Raw genomic sequence first — 27,115 nt, forward strand, 5'->3', positions numbered from 1 at the left:
TGCAGACAGCTTTGCAGGAATATTATTCTGGCAACATGCCCAAGGCCAAGTGATGGGACCCATGAAGATCTGTTTACTGTCTCTGCAAATGATCTTTAAACATAGCAGACCTATGTTTAAAGCTTTGACTTCATTATGCTCAGCTTCGCCTTCTACCAAAACAATTATTAGTCTGCTGACCTGAGTTAGACCTGGTATTTGGCAGCAAGAGTCAAAAGCTTCACCCACAATGTAGTGAAGACTGTGCTGAAGAGACCCAGAGTCTCTCACAGGAGTAGACAGGCTACCTTAATGACTGGAAGAAAAGGGAAAAGACCATTCATCTTCTCTATCTCCCTGGAATTTATCATCTTCAGTTTCTGTTCTAAAAATCTAACTCCTTCAGAACAAAAGGAGCTCTCCTTCTCCACAGAGAAAAACTCCCTCTTAGTTTACTATCAGCAGCAGAGCTGGCAACTGAGAGGAGGCACAGCACAGGCTTCACTTCAAATTCACTGCAGCTTGGTCCACTTCAAAGTCTGAGAAAGAATACTTCTTCTCATCCCCATAAATGTACACGTCTGATTTCAGTCAACAAAACAGTCAGTTAAGCAGAAAAAACAGGGCTATGTGCACAAGAAACTCCAGCTGTGGCTGACCTTGGCATTTCAAAGTCAAGCAACAAGTTACAGCCACGGCTACACTTGTTCCTCAGAAGCACTGAATACTCAAGAGCTCATTCTGAAGCCCCTGCAATATTTGGAAAGTCTAATCCACTTGTAGACTAAGTATCCAATCAATTCTTATACCATTTGTCCTTAATTTTGTAAGCTGTAAACTTTTGTCACATTCTTGCCCATAACTACAATACAGGAACAGGAAGACACAAATCCTCATGAGAGTCACATGCTGAAATGTGGGGACACCAAAATCTCCTGACTAACGTTGGACTGTGTAGCTTCTTCTCCTTCCTTTTCACCATAAATCCCACTATGCAGCTTAATAGGACAGAGGAAATGAATCAAACAATGAATCAACATCTTACCTTAGAAACAAACTCTATGGTTTTGATCTGCACTTTGCCATATATTCCAAGAGTATCTATTTTTTCAAGGCTAATTCTGTGGTTGTAGAGCAGCAAGTGCTTTTTATTTACAGTCACCTAAAGAGATAGGAAACCAAACAGAAGAACTGATATTAAATAAACATTACAGCAGCCATGTATCAAACTGTATGCACACATCTCTGGTTTACACTGGCTTGGTACAGAAACAATTTGGTACAAAACACTCCTAGGAGTGTCGTAGAAATATCAGATCAACTAAGTTCAGCTCATCCATGATTCAGTCTCTGTTTCCATCACTAGGAGGGAGATACATTTACCTACACTAAAATTTGCACTTCACACCTTTGTTTCTAACACCTAATCATTTACCAATGTGGTTTTATCAATATAACAAAATATATTATTGCAGTCTAACAGAGCAAGACAAATACACCTCACATGTCCCCTCCAAGAGGACTGCCCTATACTAGCCACTGAACAGGTTTATCCCAAGATTAGCCCTTTGCACATACAGAGGGAAGGGTGGAGTAGCCATTAGCTATGGCAGGAAGTTCTTGCCTACTCGTCCAATCTGGAGGGAGGCAATACAAAATTAAAGGTCTGATTTAATTAGCACCTCTTTAACGAAAAGCTCAAAACTTTTCTGTAGTTAGACTATACCTAGGTAACAGAGACACCTAGACCTCCAATACTTATTTCAATTATACAAAATACCTCTACTTTATTGGCCTGAAAATGGCTTCCGAAGAAGAATCAACCCAGACTCACCTGGAATTTATCCTTTAAAATCATGATGACAATCTCAAATGACTTTCCTTTTCCAAAGGGCATCTCATAAGTGATCTCCTCCCAGCCCCACTTCTCCCTCTCCAGTGTATTGCAAACAATGCAGCCAGACCTTTTGAAGCGGGGGTTGAAATGGAATGCCACATCAGCTCGAGGCTTTGTGCTGCTGCCACACTGTAAATCCACCTGGAACCTAATCACAAAAATAAGACAAACCACATTCAGCTCAGTCTCTCAAGAACTCACCTAAACATTTGGTACATTTGTGTTTTACTGTGGAGCCTCAGAACAGGCAGACACAATGAATGTCATTGGATAAGAAAAATTCCCCATTTGCCTTCCTCTCTTCCTACATAGATGTGAAAGGTTCTCCCATGATCTACTTGCAGTGAATATAAATGTTTAAATTTATTTAATGGTCATCATTCATATCATGTAAACGCCTCACTTACTGTGTTCATCACCTTCCATCACCTTCAGCAGAACATATCACATGAACCTTGGATAAGGTCAGGGAATAGAACCCCTTACTGGGCACAAGCACTAGTCCATACCTCCTTATCCCAGTTTAACTTAATTCCTACACACAACACATTCAGTTACTAATTTTGTTAGTGTCAGATTACCCTTTAAGCCTGCATTCAACCTAATGTTATCAAAAGGATTTAGATCAAGCCTTTGTGCGTACCATCCTAAGAAGGACCCCTGGAAACATTTCACCCTTTACATTCTTGCTCACATGGTGACACTGCAAAACATGACAACATAGCCTCTACCTGTCTGCATCATCAGGAACAGTCCCATGTATCACAATCAGCTCTCCAGGAACAAGGCCACCATGTATTGTCCCAACATATGGAATGATCTAGAAGAGGAAAAAAAAAAAAAGAAGAAAAAAATATTCCAATACCATTTTATGATGGAGGCAAGAAACCCCAAAATAGTTTAAAAATTAGTATTCTGATTCTTAATTATATGATACTCTACAACATTAGAAGAAACACAACTAGCTTTTAATATAAAAGAATCCACAACAGCAAGGGAAAACCTGACATATTTTGCCCCATGAAAACCAAGATTTTCAGGTAAAACTAAAATTTCCATCCTCCCTTCTTAGCTCTTAGATGAAGAGTCATAATATTTTATTGCCTCACTATTCATAAAGCATAAAGAGGATTCACTTCAAATTAGGTCATTCCCAAGGGCTGACCATTATCAGCCCCTTGCTGGTACCAGAAGGCAACTTCCACAACTCCTCTGACCCCAGACTACAGGAAGCTGCCTTTTTGCCTGTTCTTGCTCCATCAGGGAAAACAATGATAGGAAGAGACTATGTCACAGAGTGTCTTCTTAGTAAAACCTACACAAACACAACAAAATACCTCATCCTAATGAGCTAAGAACTGCAAAGTGCACTAAAACAGCCCTGTCCAGGAGTCTCGGATTTTATGGCGCCTACAGTAGGCAGTCGGGCTCAAAGCCTCAGTATCTTTTCTTCCTTATCAATAGCTGGAGAAGGTAACATATGGATGCTACACTGAATTGAAATGGCAGCACGGTGAGAATTATTAATCCACAGGGAGGGATATGTAATTTAGGATAAAAGCCCCAAACACCCAGGCACAGCTCACTGGCAAAGACTCAGACATGCCCACAGAAGCCCTACCCTGCTCATTCAGCATTTCAGGAAGGGATGGGAAGCGCCTTAACATTAAACTGTGGAAGTTCCCTGGTGCCAGACCCAAAAGCAAAGCAGTAAGTCTACATCTCATCACATGTGTGACGTGTTCCAGATTGAAAAAGGAAGTAAATAGTAGAAAACGTTGCATTTGCTCAGGTTAACCAATAAGACATTTTGCCGAGGTTGGTTTTGGTAGTGTATAAGATTTCAGGATACTCCTGAAATGAAACATCAATTGCAAACAAGAGTTCCAGTAATTTAACAACAAAAATAACAAGCACATTGGAATCACTACTCTTGAATGGAATATTGGACCATAAAACAACAAGTTGGGATTTTTATTTTTAAAATATATAGATCATGGCATGAAACAGGCAGATATAATAAGGATATGTGTTTGCTGACACATATTTTTGTTAATCTGTGAGGAAAAGGGAACAACAGAAATTGTCTAAATCCAGAGTATTGATCATTTCTGCCAGTAGATACACATCCTCTTCTGCCTGTTCTCCACTTTCCTTCTCAGCTACCCACCCACTGCATAAAACCTAATTCAGAGTCATCTTCTGCATCAGGAAAAAAAATAGGACTTGCTTCTCAAGCAAACTGGCAGGTTGTTTTAAGTTTCATCATGTTTATTGGCTTTAGCAGGTGTAGTAGAGGAGGACAAAAAGTGAAGTTAAGTGTTAAAAGTGAAAGAAAAGTGAAATCCCTTTGCTTACTAGTAGTGGCTTGGTTCCTTAAAATATAAGCTGCATACCAGAAGAAAATTTTTATTCAAACAATAATAATTAAAAATTAAAAGTGTATCTTGATTGTTCTCATTTTTACACTCTGCTCCTGAGGTGCAATAGCTCTATTGCAATAAAGTAGTAAGTTACTGGTTCAGTCTCCAAAGACAAACCAAAGAAGCACACACAGGTCAGGGATACTGGGACTCGACCACTTTAATGAAGCAAAGTTCTATACTCCTGAAAAGGAACTGTGGCAAATGTACTTCTTTATATTCAAAAGGATGCATTTATTTAAAAGCAAAGGTGGCCCACCAACTCTTCAGAAGCTCAGATGTGGAACCCACAAGACCATAATAGAGAATTTTCTGGGTGCAATACTACAGACTTAATGGGACTTTGTCATCACAGAATGTGCCTGTAATTTCCTCATGCTTCAAGATGCTCTTCTACTACTTTCTCCTCATTTATTAAGAATAGTGCTTGTCATATGGCATGATCTACCATCATCCTGGCTTTCTGCTAGACTTCCAAAACTTTGTTCTAAAGCCAACTGGCCAATGTCAACTGAGTTTGAGAAGTCTCAAAGATGATGTTCTTCCTAAAAGAAAATGCCAGTTTTCATAAAACAAGAGGAGAATTATGGTCTTACAGAGGAAAGGACTGCGACAAAAGCTTTTATCCAGCATGCTGGATATCAGACAGCTGCCCCACCAGATGGGAGATGACATCATTTCTTGTCAGATGGGGGGAGTAAAGGGCATAAAGGAGCAAAGCAGATTTTCTGCATGCTTGAGAATAATACAGTAATGAAAAAATACATCTCAGACTCAAACCTATAATAAAGTTGTGAAGTTTGGCTGCTAATGGAGCAATGTACTGAAACAATGACATCTTCATAGCCCGCCCTGCTACAGAAGGGCTGAGGCTGGAAGACACCTTTGGTCTCTCTAATGAAATTACTTGCTCAAAGCAAGGTCAGACAGAGCAGGTTGCTCACTGCCTTGTCTGGAGGCTGCCCCAAAGTCATTGGCACAATCTTTCCCAACTCTGCCTCCATATTCCAATCCCAAATACTCTTTTTTTTCCCCCACAATAGACTCTTGAACCCTAAGCTCTAGTTGAATTCTCCTGCTAGGTCTTTTCACTCATCATACTGGTCAGTCCCTTTGCAGCCACCCAATTTTGCTGGACTCTTAATCTCTCTCTGACACTACTCATTTGTCCTAAACATCTCCTAATCCTTCTCTTCACACCTTCTCTCCCACCAAGATCTCCATCTACCAACTTTCATCCTCCTCCTCCTTTTGCACTTCAGACCTTCCACCTTCTAGTTAATCATACAGCTTTCCTTCCTCTTCCAGCTGGGTTCTTGTGAAGGAGGTTGAAATTATTCCCCCCTCATCCCTAACTCTATTCACTTTCCAAGCAGTGATCATACACTGGGAATAAACAATCAGATTCACTGAGGGCCCAAGAGTGTGACACTGCAAAGTTGCAATAGATAAGGAAGTGTGCAGGTCTGTGTTACTGCACATTCCCTATAAATACTTTACACATTTTAATATTTTTAAAGGGGTCTAGGACAGAATGGTAAAAATACTATTTCCTGCAGGTTCAAATGAACAACCTTTTTAAGACACAACAAAAAACACAGCTTCAGCTCACCCCTTCAGGGTAAGCCAAAGTCAGGCTGCTGTCACAGACCATGAGAATGATAGAACTTTTCAGAGAAAGTTTTCAGACTCTGAGCTAGGCAAACAAAATTCTATCAAATCCAGTCTTTGCAATTGCTGAAACATGTCAGCTCAAGTCTTCCGTACAAAATAGGATTTATTATGAATTAAGATATGAACTATGAAAAAAGATCCCAAGTTTAGTTCTTCAGACTGAAGTTACAGGCACCACAAACAAAACATTTCATGAGAGCTGCCAAGCACCACCCGTGTTTACAGAGAATTAGAAGTGAAAACACATCTTATCATACTTTCACTTTCTAGTATATTCTGCAAAAATGCCAGACATCTACGTAAGCTGTACATAAAACAGGATTATCCTCCAAGGCTGCCAGAACATCTGTCCTCTTTTGGAAGTCCTGTCCATTTGTTTACAGCACAATTTCTAAACACCATCAGCTCTTCATGTCACCTGTGACATCCTCCCTCAAAAACCTGAGTGATGCAGAGCTCTCGGCAGCATCCCTCACTGTGCAAAACAGTACTGTTGATATAAAACAGCAAAGTCCCCTCTCCCAAGGGACACACTGTTGAAATGACAGAGGAGTTACCGGGTTACTGATTGTCTTCTGTGATGTATCCAAGGGCAGTTCATGTATTTCTTTCTGTGGTGTGTCCAAGGTCAGTTTACGCATTTCCTCCTGTGGTGCACCTAAGGATGTCATCTTCCCACCTCCAGCTGAAGTTTGTCAGTTCTGTGTGGCCACTGCTGGAGCGTATGTAACGAACTCACTGATCAGGCAACACCAAAGGAGTGATCCCTTGGAAAAAAAACCCAAAAACTTTAATTAAAGAGAAAAAAGGCGACACAACATGAAGTGAAACCCTCCAAGGTACAACTATAAAGAGCATGAGAATGATGCAAATATTTTTCCAGTAAATCTGCTGGAGTTTTGAAATATGAAATTAAAAGGCTTGCTTAAAGCACTGAGATGCCCTGCTGGTAAACAATGTCAGCAGCAGTGTGCTATCCCCAGATGTGCCATGGCAGACAAGCCTTAGCGGGTGACCTTGCCTTTTCCACCTTTATTTTACATTAAATTAAGAAATACTAGGCAAAAACAAAGAAGAGAAACAGAGGATCTTTTATACTTCTTCCTCCAACACATACAATCCCAGAACTCCACAGTTCAGGAGTTTGTAAAACTATAATTAAATGTAGAACATTAATAAGAAATAAAGTTTGTGAGTATATTCAGCTACAATGCAACTTCATTAGCAAATCCTTATTCAGGGCCCAACTGAAACTACTAAGTATTATTTCTGGCATATTCTGGAGAAACAAGGTAGCATGTAAGCTGTGTGGTGATGACAAGCAGACAGGGAAAAAGTAAAGCCACATTATTGTGTGACATCAGCAAGTAATGTCATGAAGAAGGAAAAAATCTCCAACCAACCAGAAAAACCCCAAAAAAACAAAACCGCAGAAAAAAAGTCCAAAACAACACAAAACCAAAACTCCAAGGTCTGTGGCTTGTTCCACAAGGGTTAATCCACAATGATTAAACAATAGAGTGGTCCATTTTGCAACACCTGACTTATCTTGTTGGAGTTTTGGACCAGATGGATATTAACTCACCCACTTAAGACAGTATCTAGAATACAATTCAGAGAACATCAGGCACCAACACTGCACAACTATTTTGTCCTTTGACATTCTCAAGGGATACTACCATAAATTCACTTTTGCCTGTGCAGGCAAATTTTATCGATTTCATTTTTAAAAGGAGAAAATAAAGACCAAATGCTGTTGGACTGTACAATCATAATTTTGCCTTAATGGTAGTACAGTCCAACAGCAGACGCCACAAAAATGAAGCCTACAACCCAGCAGCCTGCTATGTGAACTTCCTGTGCCTGCAACAGCAATCTAGATCCTGCTAGGAGAGGATCCTGGCACAGGATCTTGGCAGGGCAGGTGGCACTATGACAAAGTGATGAGTTAGGGGTTTTCTTGTTTGCCTATTACTATTTTATTGGCAAGGTCGAAATAATGAAAGAAAGCTGCAATTCAGGCTCTGTTTGTCAAAAGCAGGACATGCAACTGCAAAGCTCTCCTGTATCCTTCTGCCAGAGGAACCACAACCAGGGTACGTGTTACACCAAATCTGCAACGCGGCAAGTTAAGGCTCCCTGGCTGCCCTGTTATCTCACACATTCCAAGGGGCTGGATATTTCTCCCACAGACAAACAGGAAACAATAGAGACCAAAAATAATAATAAGCAGCTATTATGCTTCCCACAGTGACCCAGAGAAAATGAGTTACCTTCATGACGGTAACTCCGACCAGTCCTTACAATTAAAGCGAGATTTTGTACCAGTGCGAACAAGGCTTCTGCAAAGAGAGTTACCGAGACTCTTTCTGGATATCTGCAAGCAGTTAAAGTACAAAACACTGGCGGTGTCCCCTCGTCCCCCGCTATAAACCCAAGACTCCCGAACACTGGAAGGGCACAGGACCAAGCAACCGCGGCCACTTCAGCTTTACAGGGAAGCGAGGCAGCCCCGGATCCTCATAGCCCCGCGGGGAGCAGTCCCTCTCCCCGACACGCACAGGGGCGGGCAGGGGGTGTCCCTGCATGCTCCGCTCCGTCTCTTACCTGCAGGACGCACCGCGGCGATCAGCAGCGCCCGCAGCCCCGCGGGACGCGCCCGCCCGGCGCTGCCGCCATCGCTGCCGCCATCGCCGCCGCTCCCGGCCCCGCGCCCGTCCCGGCCCTCACCGCGGTGACGTCACCGCGGCACCGCCCGCGCGGGGCCTGCGGCGCGTGCCCGGCGCGGCCTGCTGGCCCTGGCGCGCGCAGGCGCCTCCCCCTGCGGCCGGCGGGGCTGGGTTGAGGCGGCCGCTATGGCGGCGGGGCTTGTGCCTTGTGAGGTAAAGTGCGCTACCTGCCCTGCGAACCGTTCGCTTCCTGTGTGTGTTGTGCTTCCTCTGAACGCCCCGTGTCACAACGCAGCCCCATCTCCTCACGAGGCACATCTCACACAGAATTGTTAGGTCCTTTCCAACCCTCTGGTGATCAAGTCCAAGGCCGCTGCGAAGGCAGGGTCACCTCAAGCAGGTGACACAACAATGCGTCCAGATGGGTTTTGAATGTCTCCAGACAGGGAGGCTCCACGACCTCCCTGTGCAGCCTGTTCCCAGTGCTCTGCCACCCTCTACCTAACCAAGTTCTCCCTTATATTCCAGGGTTTTAGTTTATGGCCATTGCATCCTGTCACTGGGCATCACTGAAAAGAGTTTCGCACCATCCTCTTGAACTCCCCTTTGAGATACTCCTATGCGTTAATGAGATTCCCCTCTCAGCCTTCCCTTCTCCAGTCTAAGCAGGCCCAGCTCTCACAGTCTCTCCTCATAAGAGATACTCCAGACGCTCAATCATCTTTGTGGCTTCCACTGGACTCTCTCCAGGAGCTCCTTGTCTTGCACTGAGGAGCCCAGAACGGGACACAGCGCTCCAGATGTGGCCTCTGTAGGGTGGAGTAGAGTGGCAGGATCACGTCCCTCAGCCTGTTGGCCAGGCTCTTCCCAAGGCACCCCAGGATACCACTGGCCCTCTTGGCTGCAAGAGCACTGCTGGCTCCTGGGCAGCTTTCACCACCAACACTCCCAGGTCCTTCTTTGCCAAGCTGCTCTCTAGTAGATCCGCCCTCAGCCTGTGCTGGTACTTGGGATTATTCTTCCCAGGTGCAGGACCCTGCCCTGGCCCTTGCATAACCTCATTAGGTTTCTCTCCACTCGGCTCTCCAGTGGCCCACGATGACTGTGGTAATTTCTATGACCATCTTCATGTGACCAGACCCAAACACAGTTTCAAAGCTCACACTGGGTCATTCACTGCCACAGAACCTTTGTGTTTCTGAAAACCTGGAAATCTTATACCCAACCCAATCTTTAAAACCACCGCCCCAAGGCTGTGCTCCCATCCTCCTGTTCCCTTACAGGCCCCACTAAGAGTGATTTTGGCAGTATTGGTAAGGTAAGCAGGAAGGCCAATGAAGTCCCTTGCAGTTTTACAGCTCATGATGTGTAACAACAGTCTGCTCAGAGAAGCACTACTTCAGGTTCCCCCTGTTAATAAGCTGAATGGGGAAAAGATGAGCACAAAAATAAAGAGTGCAATATAAAAGGCTCACAAGCTTAAATCACCATCTCCTATTCAATTAAAGGCATTCAGTATTTCTTTGCCTTGCAAAAAGCAGTGTATGTGGCTACAGAGAATTTAAAATGGCATTCAGCCCCTTGTCACAAAGACCACTAGAGTATCTTAGCTAGATAATATCTAGTCTTTTATTCCACAATTAACTAACACAAAAGCCCCATCTCAAATCATCTATCTACTTGCTAGAGTACTGCTGATAACTGTAGGACTGCTGCTTTAATGGGCACCTCAGCTTAGCTATATAAGATTGGAAGGATTCATTCACAAAAAGGTATGATAACGCTTCTTTTGAGGAGAACTGCAGAAATGAGGTACGCAGAGCAGATTGCCTGGAGAAAGGTACCTTAGAATCATGCATGGTTGTGAGACAGGACTGACAACTATTGTCTGTAGTCAGGTGCTAGCAAAAAGCCTGCTATTCAACTGTTCTACATCATTCCACAGCATTACTTAAAAAGAGAACAAATAAAAGGTCCTGAGCATGAACTACCACTTAGTTTTTCTTTGAAGCTATTTTTCCAGGCACTCTAGTTGAAAGAGTAGATCACTTTAATAAAACGAGACTGACATAAATACATGAAATACACTCAATTGTCAGTATGAGACTGCAACCTCAAAGCAGGTTTGAAAGTTCAGGTCAAACAGCAAAGACAGAAAATACGCTGAAAGGTTGGAATAAAAAAATATGATGCTGAAAGGAAGAGCAATAGGTGGAAGAGTTTCTAGAACCACAGAAAATAAAGTTTTACTACTTTACTACTTCTTGATCAGGGCTCTTCTACTTTTGGGAAGAAGCAAACCAAAGGAAATACAGTGATTTGAATTATGCACTACTTCCTTACAGAAGCAGAACAGCTGTTTGATTCATGTGATTTTAGGCTGTTTAGTCACAGGCTGTTTATGAAATTTGCAGGGAAGCCCCTATTTCAGCTCCCAAACCTGATGCAGCATTGACAATGAGTCAGTTGGGTTACAGCTTCAGCAGCTTTGTGCTACAGTGCTGTTGTTTTGTTCACAGACTGTCTTCTGATCCTGCTGATTTCTTGTAACTACTATTTTTAGCACCATTTACTAATGGCAGTCCTGACAGCAAATAACAAAGTGTTCCCTTATTTCCACAGTCCAAGACCTAATTCAGGCTTTTTCTTCTAAATTGGATGTGCACTCAGCTATTGCTGGGACTGCGTGTAATCCTGTCAGCAGAGACTTCTCATGTTCTGGCAGAATTTTGCTTGCTGGAAAAACAGAAATGCTTTGTCAAAACAGATGCAGCCAATTTCAGCTGAAGTAAATATAGCAGCTATTCTTGGCAATAAGGCCTTTCATCGAGGACCCTGTTACCCCTAAGAAATTTTACCTGATTCTCCTGTCCTTGATTCCAAGCCTGTAACCTGTGTCTCTCAGGATAGCAAGCCGTTGTCCAAAGGCAAGGTGAAAACATACACAGTCACACTTACTTGGCCTGGTATTTTATGCACATTTCCAATTATAAAATTTCCATCAATAATGGAATTCCCTAGACTTAACATAAACAAACACTAGTCTCCATTAAGAAACCTGCCCATGGAAGTTACTCTTGGCTAATTTTTTTATATTGTTGTACCAGAATAACTAATTTTCCCTAGTTTATACAGTACTACAGGCCACAGGGGTAAAGCCTCTAGCACATTGGACTGTTTAGCAGACATTTTGTGCTTAAGGACTTCATATTATCTCAAAAGACTGACATTGTTGTGTCTTCTGTAGTTTTAGTGGAGCTGTTTGTGCATTACAGCATTTTCTGATGGAAATTATTCCCCTAGCTTCTTTGAAAAGCTTCAGACTCCAGGAAGACATAAGTCACCACCTCTTGGTACACCAACATTAAAATTTCAGTTGACAGCCCAGCTGCCTCAGCTTTTACTTCTCTACGAGTTAATCAGTGGCCTTTCATAACTTTTCCTTGAAATGTCACTATTTAGCTTCAGTGATCATTCAGATCTTCCACTTTTCAGTTTAAAGTTGCAAATCACAGGAAACAAAAAGTAATGTTTTTTTAAATGGGCTTACAGATTCAAAAGCTTAAAATGCTACAGCTGCTTCAGGAACTAACAAGTATTCTATTTTTTTTTGTTGCAATGCCTGCTTTTTAAAGCAAAACACTGAAGAGAAGCATAAGAGCAAACAAGATACAGAATGGATATGAGGGCCAAAGGACAAAGAAGATACCAAGAAGTCACTAGACCTTTTGAAAATCAATTATAGGCCATATAACCCTTAAAACATACTCACCCCTTCTTTCTTAAATCAGTGACACGACACTCCAGGTTTCCTGGAATAGTCAGGATCACTCCTTTATTTGCGTCACAATAGCTAGGAGAGCAAACCTGTGCCTGTTCTTGCCCTGTCTGCACACCCACCACACCCCCACCTCCAGGAGGTTGTGCCACGATCTGCACATAGTGGTTCAATCTCTGCCTACCTAGGGACATAAAAACCAGGAAACATCATACATCTGTGCCATGGGAAAGACTGTGTGATGTTCTCCAAACTGGGGACTGTGACCAAACCCAAGACCCCTAGAACTTCACCTTCACACCTTCATCAGCACCTCCTTGCACTTGCTCCTGGATATCCCTGGTGGGTCTCTGCAGTTACAGATGAGCTCACCTGCCCTCAGCTCTGCTGCATTTTCAAGGGAGACGTGCGAGAGCTGTAGTATCACTTCTCACCACGAGATGGTAGGTGTTTCCCGATGGTTAGAGAGGATCAGACTATTAATAGACCTTTGAGATAGTGAACTTCTCTGCTTCAGAGAAAGCAGAAGCAAAAGTAAATAAGGACCAAAAAAACCACCCCGTTTGCAGGATCGTGAATGAAGTAGGGGAAGCTCACATATATTGGGTGCAAAGACAAAAATAAATTCTCAGTTTAGACTCAAGATATTTTACTACTGTAAGGATTTGTGCACCCCTTTCTTATCTAGCTCTTTCTGTTAAAGAACTTTTTAGTTATGTAAATTTTTTTTATGTCATCAACAACACGAAACTTCACAGGTTTTGAGGTTTTTTTTGACACAAAAAACATTCCCAAATTAAATATTGGGTAATTTTGAAGCAAACTCATAAGCAAAAAAGAAGAAGCAATTTCACATGAATGTGTAAATTTATATATCCATCCCTTGCTGTACATAGATACACGGAACACATTTATTACCCAAGTTACTTGTGCTGATCTTTCAGTGCAATTTAAGAATTTAAGAATCTTGGGCAACTCTCATTACCACAATAACAAATATACATTTCCTCAAATGGACCTGCCTTTGAAATCAAGAATCAGTGGTTTACAAAGGCAAAATACAGAGATCAAGCTAGTAAGTATGCCCAGCTGTTAATTGCCCCTCTGCCCCTAACAGAGGGTATAGCAACCCTTTCCCAAGGCTGTCTACTTCTCTTTGCCATCAGTTTCTTGTAAGATGGAATCAGTCCCAGTCCTTGGCCAAAATACAGGCAAATACTACTGACTGCACCTCTCAAAGTAAGTTCTTTTAGTGCTGCTGATATTCAGGCTGATTGACCAGTAGATCCATACCTTCCCTATCCACTTAAGGCCAACTGACCATAGCCATGGAATCAAGACTAGCTGAACTCAGAGACTAGGAAAGGCACTTTTCTGCCAGAAAAAAAGAGGCAACAAGCTCACATCCTCATTTAATGCTGCTCTGCCCTTCTGTCCAAAACTGAGCCAAAATTTAAAATTAACAAGATATATTGAAAGTAGTTATGAATAACTAAATGCTTTGCCTTCATGGACAGAAGAACATGATCTGCTGCAAAAATTACACAAGTAGGCTGCTCTTTAAGTTATTGTAAATGCCATGCACTTTCTTTGACCTTGTTTAAACAATTCTTCTGTCTGACAAATAATTTCCAGCTATGTCTGGCCACAAGTAAAGAGTGCTACCCTAGCTTAAAGAACCATAAGGCAGAATTTACATTTCTTTCCTCTTGCTATCAGCCTGACATGGAACTGTTGGGGGCCTTTTGAGACAGTGTAAAATATGCCGTCTGTTGCACAAAGCACTGCCCAGGCCAAGCTGCAGCTCTCCTTTTTTCAGTACTGGTTCAGGAATAACCTTTGGTTTACAGTTTCTGTACGAGTCATTTTGAAGCAAGCATCTGGAACCATGCTGACTATGCCTATTCTTTATGGTAGGCATAAAGGATAGGCATAGTCCCAAACCCACCCTGCATTCCTCTCCACAGATCCAAGGGAAGTGCATGCAGAGAGTAAGGCAACTGGACGCTGTCACTATTTTGCTGGGGATACCCACAGCTGTCCTCACAGGCAAACTAGGTTCTCCTGGAGCACAGCACTGCAACTTTGTCATTGAAGAACAGTAATTAAGGTCATTTTATCTTAGATAAGCTTGCAGGAATGAAATAATACAGTGGTTTGACCAGCTTCATAGAAGCCAAAATGGGTGGCAAAGGCCACTGATCATCCTGCAGGCACAGAGACAGCAGGCAAAAACCTGGAAATCCCTGAAGGGAGAGCAGGTCTTGTACAGGAATAGGAGAAGGATATAATGGAACAAAACTGATAGCCTAGTAGAGCCTTTTTAGTGTCCAGTATCAGACTGGTTATTAATTCAGGAAAAGTTCACCCCATACAGGTTTCATACCTCTTAGTCAATAACTCAGCTACAAGTTTCTGTTCATCATCTTATCAAAATTAACTCATTTTTCATATGGAAAAGATTAAAAAAGTACATGTTCCTTTCTTCAACAGCAGTATGTGCTGCAAACATAAGAGTTTTAAGGCACCAGGAATTTCATCTATAAGGTATTTTTTACACAGAACAACTAATTGATAGTTCAGTAATCCCAGGGTGACTGGTGAGAAGGAAACCAGTGGTTTTCCTAGCTGTAATAAAAACAAATACAATAAAGTCAAACATTTACAACTATATTTCTTCTAAAAATAGTACACATTATAACAGAAGACATAATAAATTGAACACTCAGAACCAATATCTTGTAAACAGATATAAAACTAAAAAAAGAGTGTTTACATCTCCATTTATGCCATACAAGGAGGAAAAAAAAGTATTTCAAGTATAGTTATGAGTAATCCAGTGTGTGGTGAAGTTTAAGGCTAGCATTTTCAACCTTCAGAGCTGAATGTATACAGAATCCACCTATGAACTCTCAGAAGCAGCTTTATTTCCATCCGACATGAACTCTTGCATCTGACATTGACTTTTGAAGAGCTTCAAGGGATCAAACTCATCTTCACAAGACAGAGTTTCCTCAAAATTTTATAGGTTTTACCCAGAAATCAGGAAAATGGGTAGATTTTGGTTGAACACCTTGATTCAAGAATGCTACTGCATCATTTCATATTCCTATTCTGATTCTCAGATGAGGATTCCAGCTCCTAGCTGGTCTGGATCTACCAAAGCACAGCATATTTTAATACCACACAGATATACCTGTGGTATGTTATGGGAGGGAAAAGCTGTGTACATACATGCCAGCACTCATCACTCAGAAGAACAACTTAACACACAGACATATGAACCTAAACCCTGCATGCAGTCAGCCCAAGGTATGGGAATTATGTTGGACAAGCTGCATTATGAGCTATTTGCACATCAGCAGTGGATACCTCTGCAGGACCTGAAAGCAGCAGGCAGCCCAGCCACAGCAATAGTCCCCAAAGCTGAATCTAGAGCATCTAACTCAAGACAGAAGATTATTTGCAAAAGTTATGAGCTGACAGACATCTGCTGGGAAACACCCACTCTTAAAAGAGAGCCATTAAAGACTTAAACTCCAGCCCCAAGAAGACAGAGCAGTAAAATTTTCTCCTTAAAATTCAGCTAAAAAACTAGAGTTCTAAAGAGTAGCAGCTTTTTTTTTTTTTTTTTTAGGACTGGTTAAAAAAATTCATCACAAATTCCAGTCTTTTCTAAAAAAATTAAAAATTCAAACCTCAAATTTAGGTCCATTTCTTTATCCTGAAACAAGACTTTCAGCTTCTTGAAGTCACTAAAATAAAGCTAATTTCAATGCTAATTCAGTCCAGAACCAGTGCCTGACTTGAAAATGTTAGTCTTTACTTCTAGCTCCTCTGTAACCGTATCACTCAGTATCTACAGTAAGGTCTTACTAGAGGTCCCTTTTTAAACTCTTACAGTAAGAAACTCAGCATACAGCATTAGACTTCTCTCAGCTTTGCTACTAATTCTTATTATATCTACTTGAGAAAAGTAAACAGTGTATCAACCTGCACCCCGTTCTAGTTTTGCCCCACATCTTGACCAGTGCTTGGGTATATACACCTATGTACATACTACATTGTCTGAGATGTCAGAAGAATGGTAGGAAAAAGGCCAATTCTGAAACATTTATAATATAAGCAGTGTAATTCAGACAATCAAAATCCTTTTAAAAAATCAGTCTAAACCACTGTAAGTGCTTTAATAACCATCCACCTGGGCTGTAGGTGAATTCAGCTGTTCATTTTCCATTAGAGTGGCTTTAATCAATATATAGTGCTAGTTTTACACCAGACTGCAACTGCCTTGGTGTGGGACAGAAAGTAGGCCAACCCACAGAACTGTAAAGTAAACCACAGCCTGTGAAAAGGGAAGTTACAGTCAATACTAACAATACTCTGTGGTGCCATCATCTCACACTGCAAAGTGAGAGAGATTTGATACCTGCACTCACAGTGTACACTGTCTTTAAATCTTTGGAAAGTAATTTTAAGCATAGAGCCTTTTAATTGGTTTTTTTGGCCCCAAAAGGTTATAGGTTGAAAAGTCTCTCTGAATTGCATGGTTTCTCTTTGAGTAAGTATATAGCCTATGATGTAGTAGCACGTGAGTAATTATTTTGTTTAATATCTGTTATTGTTTAATGTCTACTCTTGATCATAAAAGAGACTTAATTTGCTCAAATGTGATGTTGAATATTCAGTTAATTGTAACATTCAGATCCAAATTGCTGCCTGGAACACTGAGGTCTTCCTCTGCCAAAAAACAGTGCCACAAAGCTTAAAAAACAACTAAAAAGGAAGAAAAAGATTCCACCTCATCTTTTGCTAGGCAGGACATACAAAATTATGGAAGGGCAACTAGTAAGGCCAAGAGACTTGCCTTGTTACTGTGGCTTTCCCAATAACAACAGCACACAACGGCTATGGTTCACAGCTGCTGCAGTAAAACAAGTAAAACAAGGTCTGGCCTTTCCATTCCTTTTGTATTTAGGAAGGCTGTGAACAGCAGCAAAGAAACTGAAGGTATTTGCAGACTCAAGAACACAACCTGGATGATTCCATCCACTTTTGGAAGGTTATCTTTGCAACCCTGAGGGCATAAAGCTTACACAGTATACAAACCCTCAGTACAGGCTTTCTCTCTCTTGCAAGGGAAACTTCCAATGTATCAGTGGTGGCTAGCATTTAACACGTACAGACTAACAACTTTCTTTGACCTAGAAGTCATTCTGGTAAGTTCTGTTCCCTCTCTTGGGCCATTCCTCCTCCACCCATTTCAGCAGCACTTTTACAACATCAATTCTCTTATAAAATTTACAGAGATCAATCAGCTGCTCCACAGTCCGGTCACTATTCCGTAGCAAGAATTCCAAGGTGGGACTTTGAGGCTTTTGTTCAAGGAAACACAATTCATCATAAGTCATCCCCCACTTGCTTGCTAAATTTCTCCAGTTTTTCACTGTTGGATGGCAGGGATCCAGCTTTAGCCTCACTGTGTACAACAAGTCCTCATCATTGAGCATGTCACTGATGGTTGGTGCACGGAATAAGCACAAGGAGCAGGTGACATTTTCCTTGCAGGTTTTCTTGAGATCTGCAGTGAAAACCATTACATGGGAAGAAATTAGGATCTATTGCTGTGGTATCACCAGGAACAAAAAGTTAAAAGCATATAGGATTGAGGAGTATTATGTTTCTTTGAATTGCTTCTGAAAAAGTCAGAATAGTGATATGCAATGCCTCTTTTCATGAAGAGCTCATTAAATTAACTTACTAAAACTTCTCTCTTCACTACAGTCTAATCAAAAGTGGCTTTAATCAAAAAGACAGTAATTTTTAAAGACACTACATTACTTTGAAAAGTAATTCATAATTTTACAGAAAAGACACAGGATTCAATGCAGTGTATAAGCTAGGATAGTCCCCTTTATTGTTTTGGAACAATGTCTCTTCCTTGAATCTACCATAGTACCCACTTACATCACCAACAGGATTATGTGTGCATTCTGTGCATCTTGTGTACCTGTGTTGTAGAATGAAGGAAAAGATTTGACATTTATGAGCTGCTACCTTCATAACAACATGAAATATGTGCACCAGGAGAATCTCTGCTGACAGATCCAAATAAAACTAACATCTAGTACTTTAACACAATGAAAAAGTAGATATGTTCCTTTGCTTTGCAAGGGCTCTTGCAATAAAAACTGTCCCTGTTTTGCCAACAAAGCCTATTTTAAATGTACATCATGAAAAGAAATAAAGTGCATACTCCTCCACATGCAAGAAAAACAAAAATACCAAGTTGGTGGAAAGAGGTGGTGATATGTTCTAAAATCTGCATCAAATACTGAAAATTGCCATTTAGTTATCTCCTACACACCACAGTCAGTATCTCCCCCAAAACTGGGAACAATGTGGTGCTATCAGACTGTATTATATATTAATACCCCTTAAACCACAAAGAAACCAGTTTGAGTCATACCTCTAGTCAAACTTCAATACCAAGACCTTTAACACTGCAACAGCTCAGGACATGGTCTGAGCATTTTGGCTGGAAATATGACCTAAAATCTCCCTGCTCCTTTTTGAAAGCAGGGAGAATATGGTATCTCCAAATAGTATATAGTGGACACAGCCTAGAAGCTTTTCATAAAGTTTTTGTGCTCCAGCCTCATTGCACAGCTTGAAATAGGGAAGGAGCTAGCCCTGCTCCAGATGAAACTCTGAAAAAGGGGCTGATAGTAATCAAAAGATTTATTGAAAACAACAGAAAACAGTGACACACAATTTACAAGTGCTGTATCAGAGGCCTGAACTGTATCTCTGGCAAAGGATAAATCTGGTAGTTAGTGCCACCTACTCATAAGGATAACAGCATCTGTTCAGGCTGTTTGTTTGTGGGATTTTGTGGTTCTTTTTTTTTAACATCAATTATTTATTTTCAGTAATTACTGTCAGATTGTGTGAAAATTTCAGAATATAATGTCTGCATGCACGTTCTATTTTATTTTTAAAGAGAACAGGCTATTGTTAGTTTTGTAACATTGCTCATCAGATTGTTTTTTTTAGCAGGCCAAGGACAACTTCTGAAGTTTTCAACAAGTTAGGACGGGCAGCAACACCGCTGCAGACACATAACTTCATACAAAGGCATAGATTCCCTGTTAAAGGGAAACATGTTCTGGTGACGTCTTAGCCCACAGGTATTCCACAGGCCTTGCAGCTGATCTCTACAAGAATATGTATGTTAACTCTTCTGTTCTTCTTGTGCACCCTAAACTTGATGAACTGAGACAAAACTTTCTTGCTTCATTCATGCCAACCTTTACTTATAAAAACAAGGCAAAATGAATATAACATAATCCAAACAAATTTCTGGCTGAGCTTACAGGGCAGGAGAGCACCCTATCTGAATTTCATCTTATTTACTCTGGCAGGGTTGCCAGGGTAAGTTTTGTCCTCCAATAGAAACAGGGAAGAAGGGGTAAAGAAAACACCTCTGTAAAAGGGCACAGATATATAAGTAAACAAAACTAAACCAACCTGCTTCTTGTGCTATACCATCTGAAAGACTATCAAAAGCATCATAAAGAATCCTGCTTTTCTAAGGTGGTCCTGTGCTAGACACTGACAAGCACTACCCAACTAATTGCATGATCCTAATGCTATCTGATAGGACAAGATGCCTTACTAATAGGAAACTCTCAGTTTCTTACTGTTAGACTAAAAGAACTGTATATCATACACACACACCCCTCTCCAGCGCAACTCACACAAATGAGGGGATAAGCACACACAGCCTACTGCCAGCTTCTGCTCTCTCCTGACAGCTATTTACACATCACTTCCAAAGGCAGAGGTATTAAATGTATTTGAAAAGCCAAAGCTGTATATTTTGTATGGTCTGCATTATTGATCACCATCCTCTTCGAACAAAGAGGAAGCTGTAAATGACGCTGGTAAGGAAATGAGCTCCATAAGCACTAATTCTCCAGGCAGTTATTTGTTATGACAAATAGCAGTTTTTAAAAAAGCACTTTCAAATAAAACCTAGTAATAAAATATGGAGAACAATAAAGTTAACATATTACCTGAAAGCGATTCATCAGTATGGTTTTGTGTGTCTTTGTCTTCTGGCTATAAAGCAGAAAACAAATATAAAATAAAAATAAAACAGTGCAATTGAACACCAGAATAAGTATTTGACTAATTTACAACCAGCAGGAGATTACTTAGAAGAATCCTCAGCTACTTGTAAAGTCAGACAGGGAATATGCATATAGTTTTGAGGAATTGCTAACAATCTGGAGTCTTTTCAGGCAGCATTTCCATGCTTTGGCTCATAAAACTGCCCTGTTGGTTGTATGCACTGAACAACAGCATTTTTATTATTGATATGCTATAGCATTGCATCTTTTGACTAACTCACTCTTAAACACCCAAAAGTTATTTAACAATTCATGTGGTTTGATTTAAAACATTTTTTAAATGTTTCACAATGTAAAAACCAAGAATTTTGTAACAAGCAGCAGTAAGGGATTGTTTTGTTGATCTAGGCAAAGGGGAGAATTTTTTTTTACAAACTTCTTTATGTACATAGGAAGCTTTTATCAACAACAGGTGGGCGTGAATATTTTTGCAGCTCACATCTAACCCTCCCCCTATTTGAAGTTAACATTCCCTCAATGATGTTTCATTAAACATAATGAAATTGCTTAGCAGCCTGAGACTGTAACACACATTGTAACATTTAAATTCCACTAGTTAGCAACCTCTAAAAACTGGAAGGACAGCCCCTTGATTGTAGAGCTGCAGGGAAACTGCAGCTGCCCTTACTTTAACTATGCAGGTGTGGAGCCAGGTGAAATAGCTTTCTTCTGTTGAGGATTTAAAGATGAAAGTAGAAGGGGATTTTCCCTTTAGATAGCTGCAATGAAGTATTGTTGATCTTTTTGTATTGTGTCATTCTTCTGAAACAGCAGGCTTCTTAATTTTGCAGGTTGTGCATACAAACAAAAGTCAATATATGGGTAACAATATAGTGTAATAAGATACTCTAGTCTGACCTGCTACACCTTCTTTACTAAGAAATCCACTAAAAATAGAATACAGGCAATTTCAGCTGCTGCGCTGAACTTGCATGCATTCATGATCTAATTATAAAGAAGGTGAACTCTCTCCAAAATATTTACGGACTTTGTTAAGAAAGGAAAAATTTGCATACTGTTTTCAGTATTTCTTTACTCCCTGAAAACTGCAAGACCACACATGCAACATGTCTGCTGTCTGCTCAAGAGAGATCTAACACTGCACATGCCGATTGCAACTGAATAAGCCCTGCCATTAACTTCTACCAGTTTACTTTTCTACCTTGACAGCTTTATCTGGACAATGCTTTTTAAACACAAAGTTGGTCTTCATGGCAACATGTGAGCACACAAAGTTAAAAAAAAATTAAATCTGAAGTTCCTGATTATAGTAATTGTCTCCACTCCCACAAATGCCTTAAAAAGGCAGAATGTTATTACTGAGCTTCAAGGAGCAAATTCCCAAAAGAATAACTCGTTAGGGAGACCGAGGAACTTCCCAGGACAGCTCAGCCTCCCTAGAGATCTACTTCAAAAGAAACAAATAAGCAAATTTAAAACAAAAACAAACTAAACAAAACAAAAAATCCACACACACCAAAAAAAAAAAAAAAAAAAAAGGAAAAGCAGATACTGTTTGCTTAACTGCTGTACTGAACCTCATTTCCCAGACGTTATCAATTCACTGAAGTTCAAACCTTACTGTGAAAGCCAATGCCTCAGCACCATTATGTCATTATACATACTTTATGAGGCATAAAAATAAGAGCAGGTAGTACTGCAAAAAGTACAAAGAAAAGCAGAAATACTTACCTGTGTCATACATCTGTTTTCAAAATTCATATTTTTACTGATCAGTCATTATGCAATTTATCAAGTCAGATGCACTCAGGTTTATTCAAGATCATTTTCTTGTAATGTAATTGCAGTAAGACAATGTAGTGTTACTGCCAGGGAGATGAAGGCATTAAGCAAGAATATTTTTTGCCCACAGTGAAAATCCAATCATCCTCTACAGATCTAATCAAAGCCATAAACTTATGTGCAGTCTGAAGGTAAGCAGAAAGTTTTCCAGCTCTGTGGGACCATTACCACCCTAACATACTGAATTATCTTTATAGTGATTCTAAGCTGCCAACAAATGCTCTCTTCTTGATGATGGGAAGGAACAGTTACCTCCATCATCTGTGAAATGCATACCAAACCCATGTTTGTTTCTGATGGAATTCAGCTGAATCTCTGGCATTAGGAACTCCTTTTAATTCTTCATCTTGCTGGAAAATGCTCATTCATTTCTCTTCTCCAAGTTTTCTGCTCAACCCAAAGAGAATCAATTTGAAATTCAGCAAAAAACATTCACTTGAAAGATGATAACCACAGAGCATGGGAGTCACTCAGCATTGCCCTTCCTATGGCAATGAAAGATGCCACAAAAAGTGGACAATGTTTCAACTATGGGAAGAGCAGTGTCCCAAAATCAAAGCAAAACCATCTAATGCCTCCCTAAAGACAAAATCTAGGTTTCCTTACTTCTTCACTTCTTCTCTGTCTGGCTTTATTATCACCAGGAAATGTTTTCATCAGAGGGACAGCATGCATGACAAAGCTTTAACACTTTGCTGGCTCTTCTTCAGAACAACAATACATTGATCAAAACCTATTTAAACTAAAAAGTATACGTTAATGATAAAATAATCTCTTTTTTTGCTCTTCTCTACAAAAGCCCCCTTCATTGAACTCTTTAAAAGAAAGCAAATGTCTGGTCTGTTTTACTGAATAATTTTGTGGTCTCCAGATATAGTCTGAAAATATACTTATTTGTTAACATACTTAATGAATTAACAGCAGGAACTTAGTTCACATTCAAGTATCATTTTTCTTACCTGTTGTATTAGGCCAGAATCTGACGTAAGGGTCTTGATGTTCACAGATGCAATTTCCAAAGTAACTTGATCTGTCAGGTATTCCTCATCTAAGGCAAAGAGTGTGAAACACTGGTCTTCCACTCACACACAAATTTAAATAGTAAGACTATCAAACATAAACTATAGTATAGTTGTCTAACATCAAAAATTTAACTCCATATCATGATCAAACACTGGGAATTGCTAGATTAAAAGCCCAATATGTTAAATCAGCAGAGTCTGTAATAGTCACGCAGAGCATGACTGTGAGAAGAAATATAATCCTTGCAGAGATTAGATATTAGAGTAGCAGTTGTTTTCTAAACAAACATCACACTATTTTTAAAGCAAGAGTCATGTTGTTCTTTCCGAAAGCTAACTACGGAATATTAACTGAACCAATACAACAAAGTAGGCTGAAGATGTCACAAGTCACTCTAATTTTTGTTTTGTTTTTCTCATCACACTTAAAATGACAGTTAAAATGAGTACTGCATAAATATTTATCTTTTATTCTGCCCCTTTGTGAACTGGACTCATCCTAGTGATTCCTACTACACAGGAATTTGCTGAAGCACTGAAATAATCCATTTCAAAGTGTGTTCATCAACAGCCCTGGGAGTCTACTGAAAAGCACAGCATTCTTTAGTACAGCACAAACTCTACTAACTTTTCAAGCATCACTTCAGCCCTCAAAATGGGATACAAAGGACACATGAACCTTTTGTGGACCTTGTGCACTCTGCATGATTAGTAAGGTCCTCCTCATCAAACTATTTGCATAATTCCCCTGAGTCAGGTGCTGACCAACCATTAACACAAGCTTAAAAAGGGTTATATTCTACATGTTTTTACACACAAGAATGCTGCATGGGGTGGCTGCATTTGTAGCACTGGTATGTTTCCATTTGTTGTTTGTTTAGTGGCAAGATCTCATTGAAGAACCTCTATTACCTTTATGAATCATCACATAACAGAAAGAAGCAATATTTTCTTAACTCATTCAAGAAATTGATCTGAATCAAAGAATTCATCCTTACACTTGCAAGAAAAAGAAAATCAAAAATTACTGTTCTCCTCTTTTTCTGGTGTTATAAGACTGATGGAAGATATTTCATCCCCAGTGATGTCAATGGTTGGTAGAGGATCATCATTATTCTTTATGACTGTAGGTCCAGAGACAACAACAACAAAAAAAAAAGCCCCCCAAAACAAACATAAAACCACACAAACAAACAAACTAAAAAACAAACAAAAAACCCCAAAAACAAAAACAAAGAAAAAACCAAAAAAACTCAAAATAAAGTCTGTCTGAAAATGCAAAGCATGGGTATCAAACCTGTGAAAATAATACATGTGAAATTTGTTCTATATTTGAGTGGAAATAGAATTATTATCAAATCATGATAAACACTAAGGCGACCTCTGCAAGATAGAAGTTCCCTCAACTCCATTGTATCTCATAATCAGTAAAGGGTGCCAAGAACTTTAATAAGTTACAGCTCCAAAACCACCCATTAATTAATTGACGAATAAAATATATAGACAGCCCCTCTCACCAATGTACTGTCTGTTCAAATACTAAATCTGAAACAAACATAATTGTCTGTTATACAGAAGCAGACCAGCATATCTGTTACAATTTTTAGTTGACAGACTCATAATTCTAAGTTTGTATTTTTATAGAAATAACTATGAAAAGCCATTCTCAGAGAAATAATGAAATTTACAGAAATGAACAGAATACTAAGAGGTATTTGTATCACATTCAGCTTCAAAGGGGAAATGTCAAGCTATATTAGTAATTACATCTTCTTGCACTTAGAGGAAACCAAAATGAAAATTAAATATAAACCAAGTGCACTTCCTTTTTACAGAAAGTGATGACCTTTCTACTCATGTCTTAGCTTTCCTTTTTAAATCAGGTGCATTTAATTTTGGACTTTAAACAGCCCTGGCAAATTTGAAATGTATGAATTTATCTAATTAATTTTGAGGAAGATCTAATGTCACAGGTGAAATAAAAAACAGAACATGGAAAAGAATGTTCTAGTGTAATTGCTTTGGTGCTAATAAACAATTTTGGAGGACCAAACCACCTGCCTGCAAATAAACAGAAACTAGTTTATGACTTCAAATAGTCTTCATCCCACATGATCCCTCCCTCTGAGCAGCACTTCTGAAGAGTGCTCATTTCCTCTGCCTCAGAGGAATAATCTCAGAATAATCCCCAACTTTTCTTTAACCCCAGTGGTATACTGCTCCCACTCCTCAGCACGAGTTTCCATTGTGACAAGCCTGGTTTCCTGTGGCTGTCCCACTGCAAACCTGCTGTGCAATACAGGATGGAGAACACACTACCTGCAGAGTGCTCCTCCAGCAAGCCCCTGCCAGGGCATTCCTTGGACAAAAGTCAATAGCGAAGCCTGGGATGACAGCAAAAAAACCCATCCCACACGTCAAGGAATCATAGGGAGCATATTCACTCTGTGTAATCCATGTATTTTTCTTCAGAACCTGCACTCCCTCACTCCATTTTCAGCAAGGAGAGGCAGGAACTTGTGCAGAGTAGACCTAATAGTAGGTTCCCCAGTAGATGGTATTAACACCAGCTGAAGGTAAAAGATGGCATGAACAGTTGACTGGTTATAAGGCTGGGAATGCAGTCAGAGGCAAAAGGCCTGAAAGGTATTTCTTGATTTTATTTCTAATGACATGAAGGCACTGGTAGTCCCTTCAAAGTCACCATCCAATATTATGATGTCTCTACCATCTGGGGTCTGAACCCAGTCTTTCAAAGGCACCACTGTATTTTCCTTTCACAATAAGAAGCCAGGTCTCCCGATGATATTTTTAGAGTGACTTTAAGATCAAAACCAAACTTGGGAAGGAAATTTCAAAAGTTAGATATACACACCAAACTGACCTCAAAAATAAAGAGCATTACATTTAAAGCACAAATACGTAGAAAAAGCATGAATATTTTAATCTGTTGGGTAACACCACTAGTTTTATTGCAGATAGCAACAGATCAATGATATCTGAATAGACAGAATTCACAATACTTACCTTTAGGTACTCCTGTGTCTTGGACAGGATATTTTTCTGTCTGTCACAAAAAGGCAAGAAACACAGATGTTTGTTATTTTTAGTGTAATTGTGCCAGTGAAAGAGTAGTTATATACTCTTTCTTTATGTACTTTTGTAAGTGCACAATTATAGTTGTATCTCTCAAGTTGCTACTATTTGATCTGTTCACCATCAGATACAGCAACACTCTTCTGTGGAAAACGGAGACGTTACTATTCCTACTGATTAGCACTTGAAGAAGTAATAGAGATTGCTGCTTTGCTACAGTATTTTTAAAGCTATTTTTAGTGCTAAAGCACAATTTAGGAAAGAAATTTTGTACTGAAGTAGCAAGATAATCTTGAAAAGGTAATGCAGCCAGGAGGAGCAGACATGACTTCAAATTCTCTTTCAGCAGATTAAGCTTTTAATAAAATATTACTGCATTGAAAGAAATATTTTCCCCTTCTGCTCTAAACTTACATAGCTGATTAAGAGGGAATAGGAAGCTGTTATTACTGAGTTTAAGGAGACAGCTACTAATTCCCGGGCATGACATAACTTATCATTATATCTGACATATACCTCCTTCCCTATGGCTCTCGCCCTTACGTGAAAGTAGGTGTGGCTTTTACAGAAAGCCACATT

At 39.9% G+C, this 27,115-nt stretch overlaps 1 protein-coding gene across 5 annotated transcripts in view; it reads right to left on the bottom strand.

The window, feature by feature from the left end:
* The window catches only part of LOC311151761 (galectin-8-like), a 43,822-nt gene that overhangs the window by 11,792 nt on the left and 4,915 nt on the right, over positions 1-27,115 (bottom strand). For 2 of the 5 annotated variants that reach the window (XM_084202406.1, XM_084202403.1), the window contains exons 1-5: positions 8,581-8,713; positions 6,531-6,740; positions 2,608-2,696; positions 1,814-2,024; positions 1,025-1,141 (exon numbers count right to left, since the gene is read on the bottom strand). In XM_084202406.1, the coding sequence (XP_084058532.1) occupies positions 1,025-1,141; positions 1,814-2,024; positions 2,608-2,696; positions 6,531-6,644 (531 nt within the window). In that variant the 5' untranslated portion in view covers positions 6,645-6,740; positions 8,581-8,713. Of the gene's footprint in view, positions 1-1,024; positions 1,142-1,813; positions 2,025-2,607; positions 2,697-6,530; positions 6,741-8,246; positions 8,316-8,580; positions 8,714-15,108; positions 18,002-20,498; positions 20,545-23,377; positions 23,802-26,467; positions 26,508-27,115 lie in introns of those variants that run through there. The other 3 variants (XM_084202404.1, XM_084202405.1, XM_084202407.1) reach the window with 3 other exon arrangements.

This window comes from Fringilla coelebs (assembly GCF_963513975.1).
Source record: "Fringilla coelebs genome assembly, chromosome: 3".
Taxonomy (NCBI): Eukaryota; Metazoa; Chordata; class Aves; order Passeriformes; family Fringillidae; genus Fringilla; species Fringilla coelebs.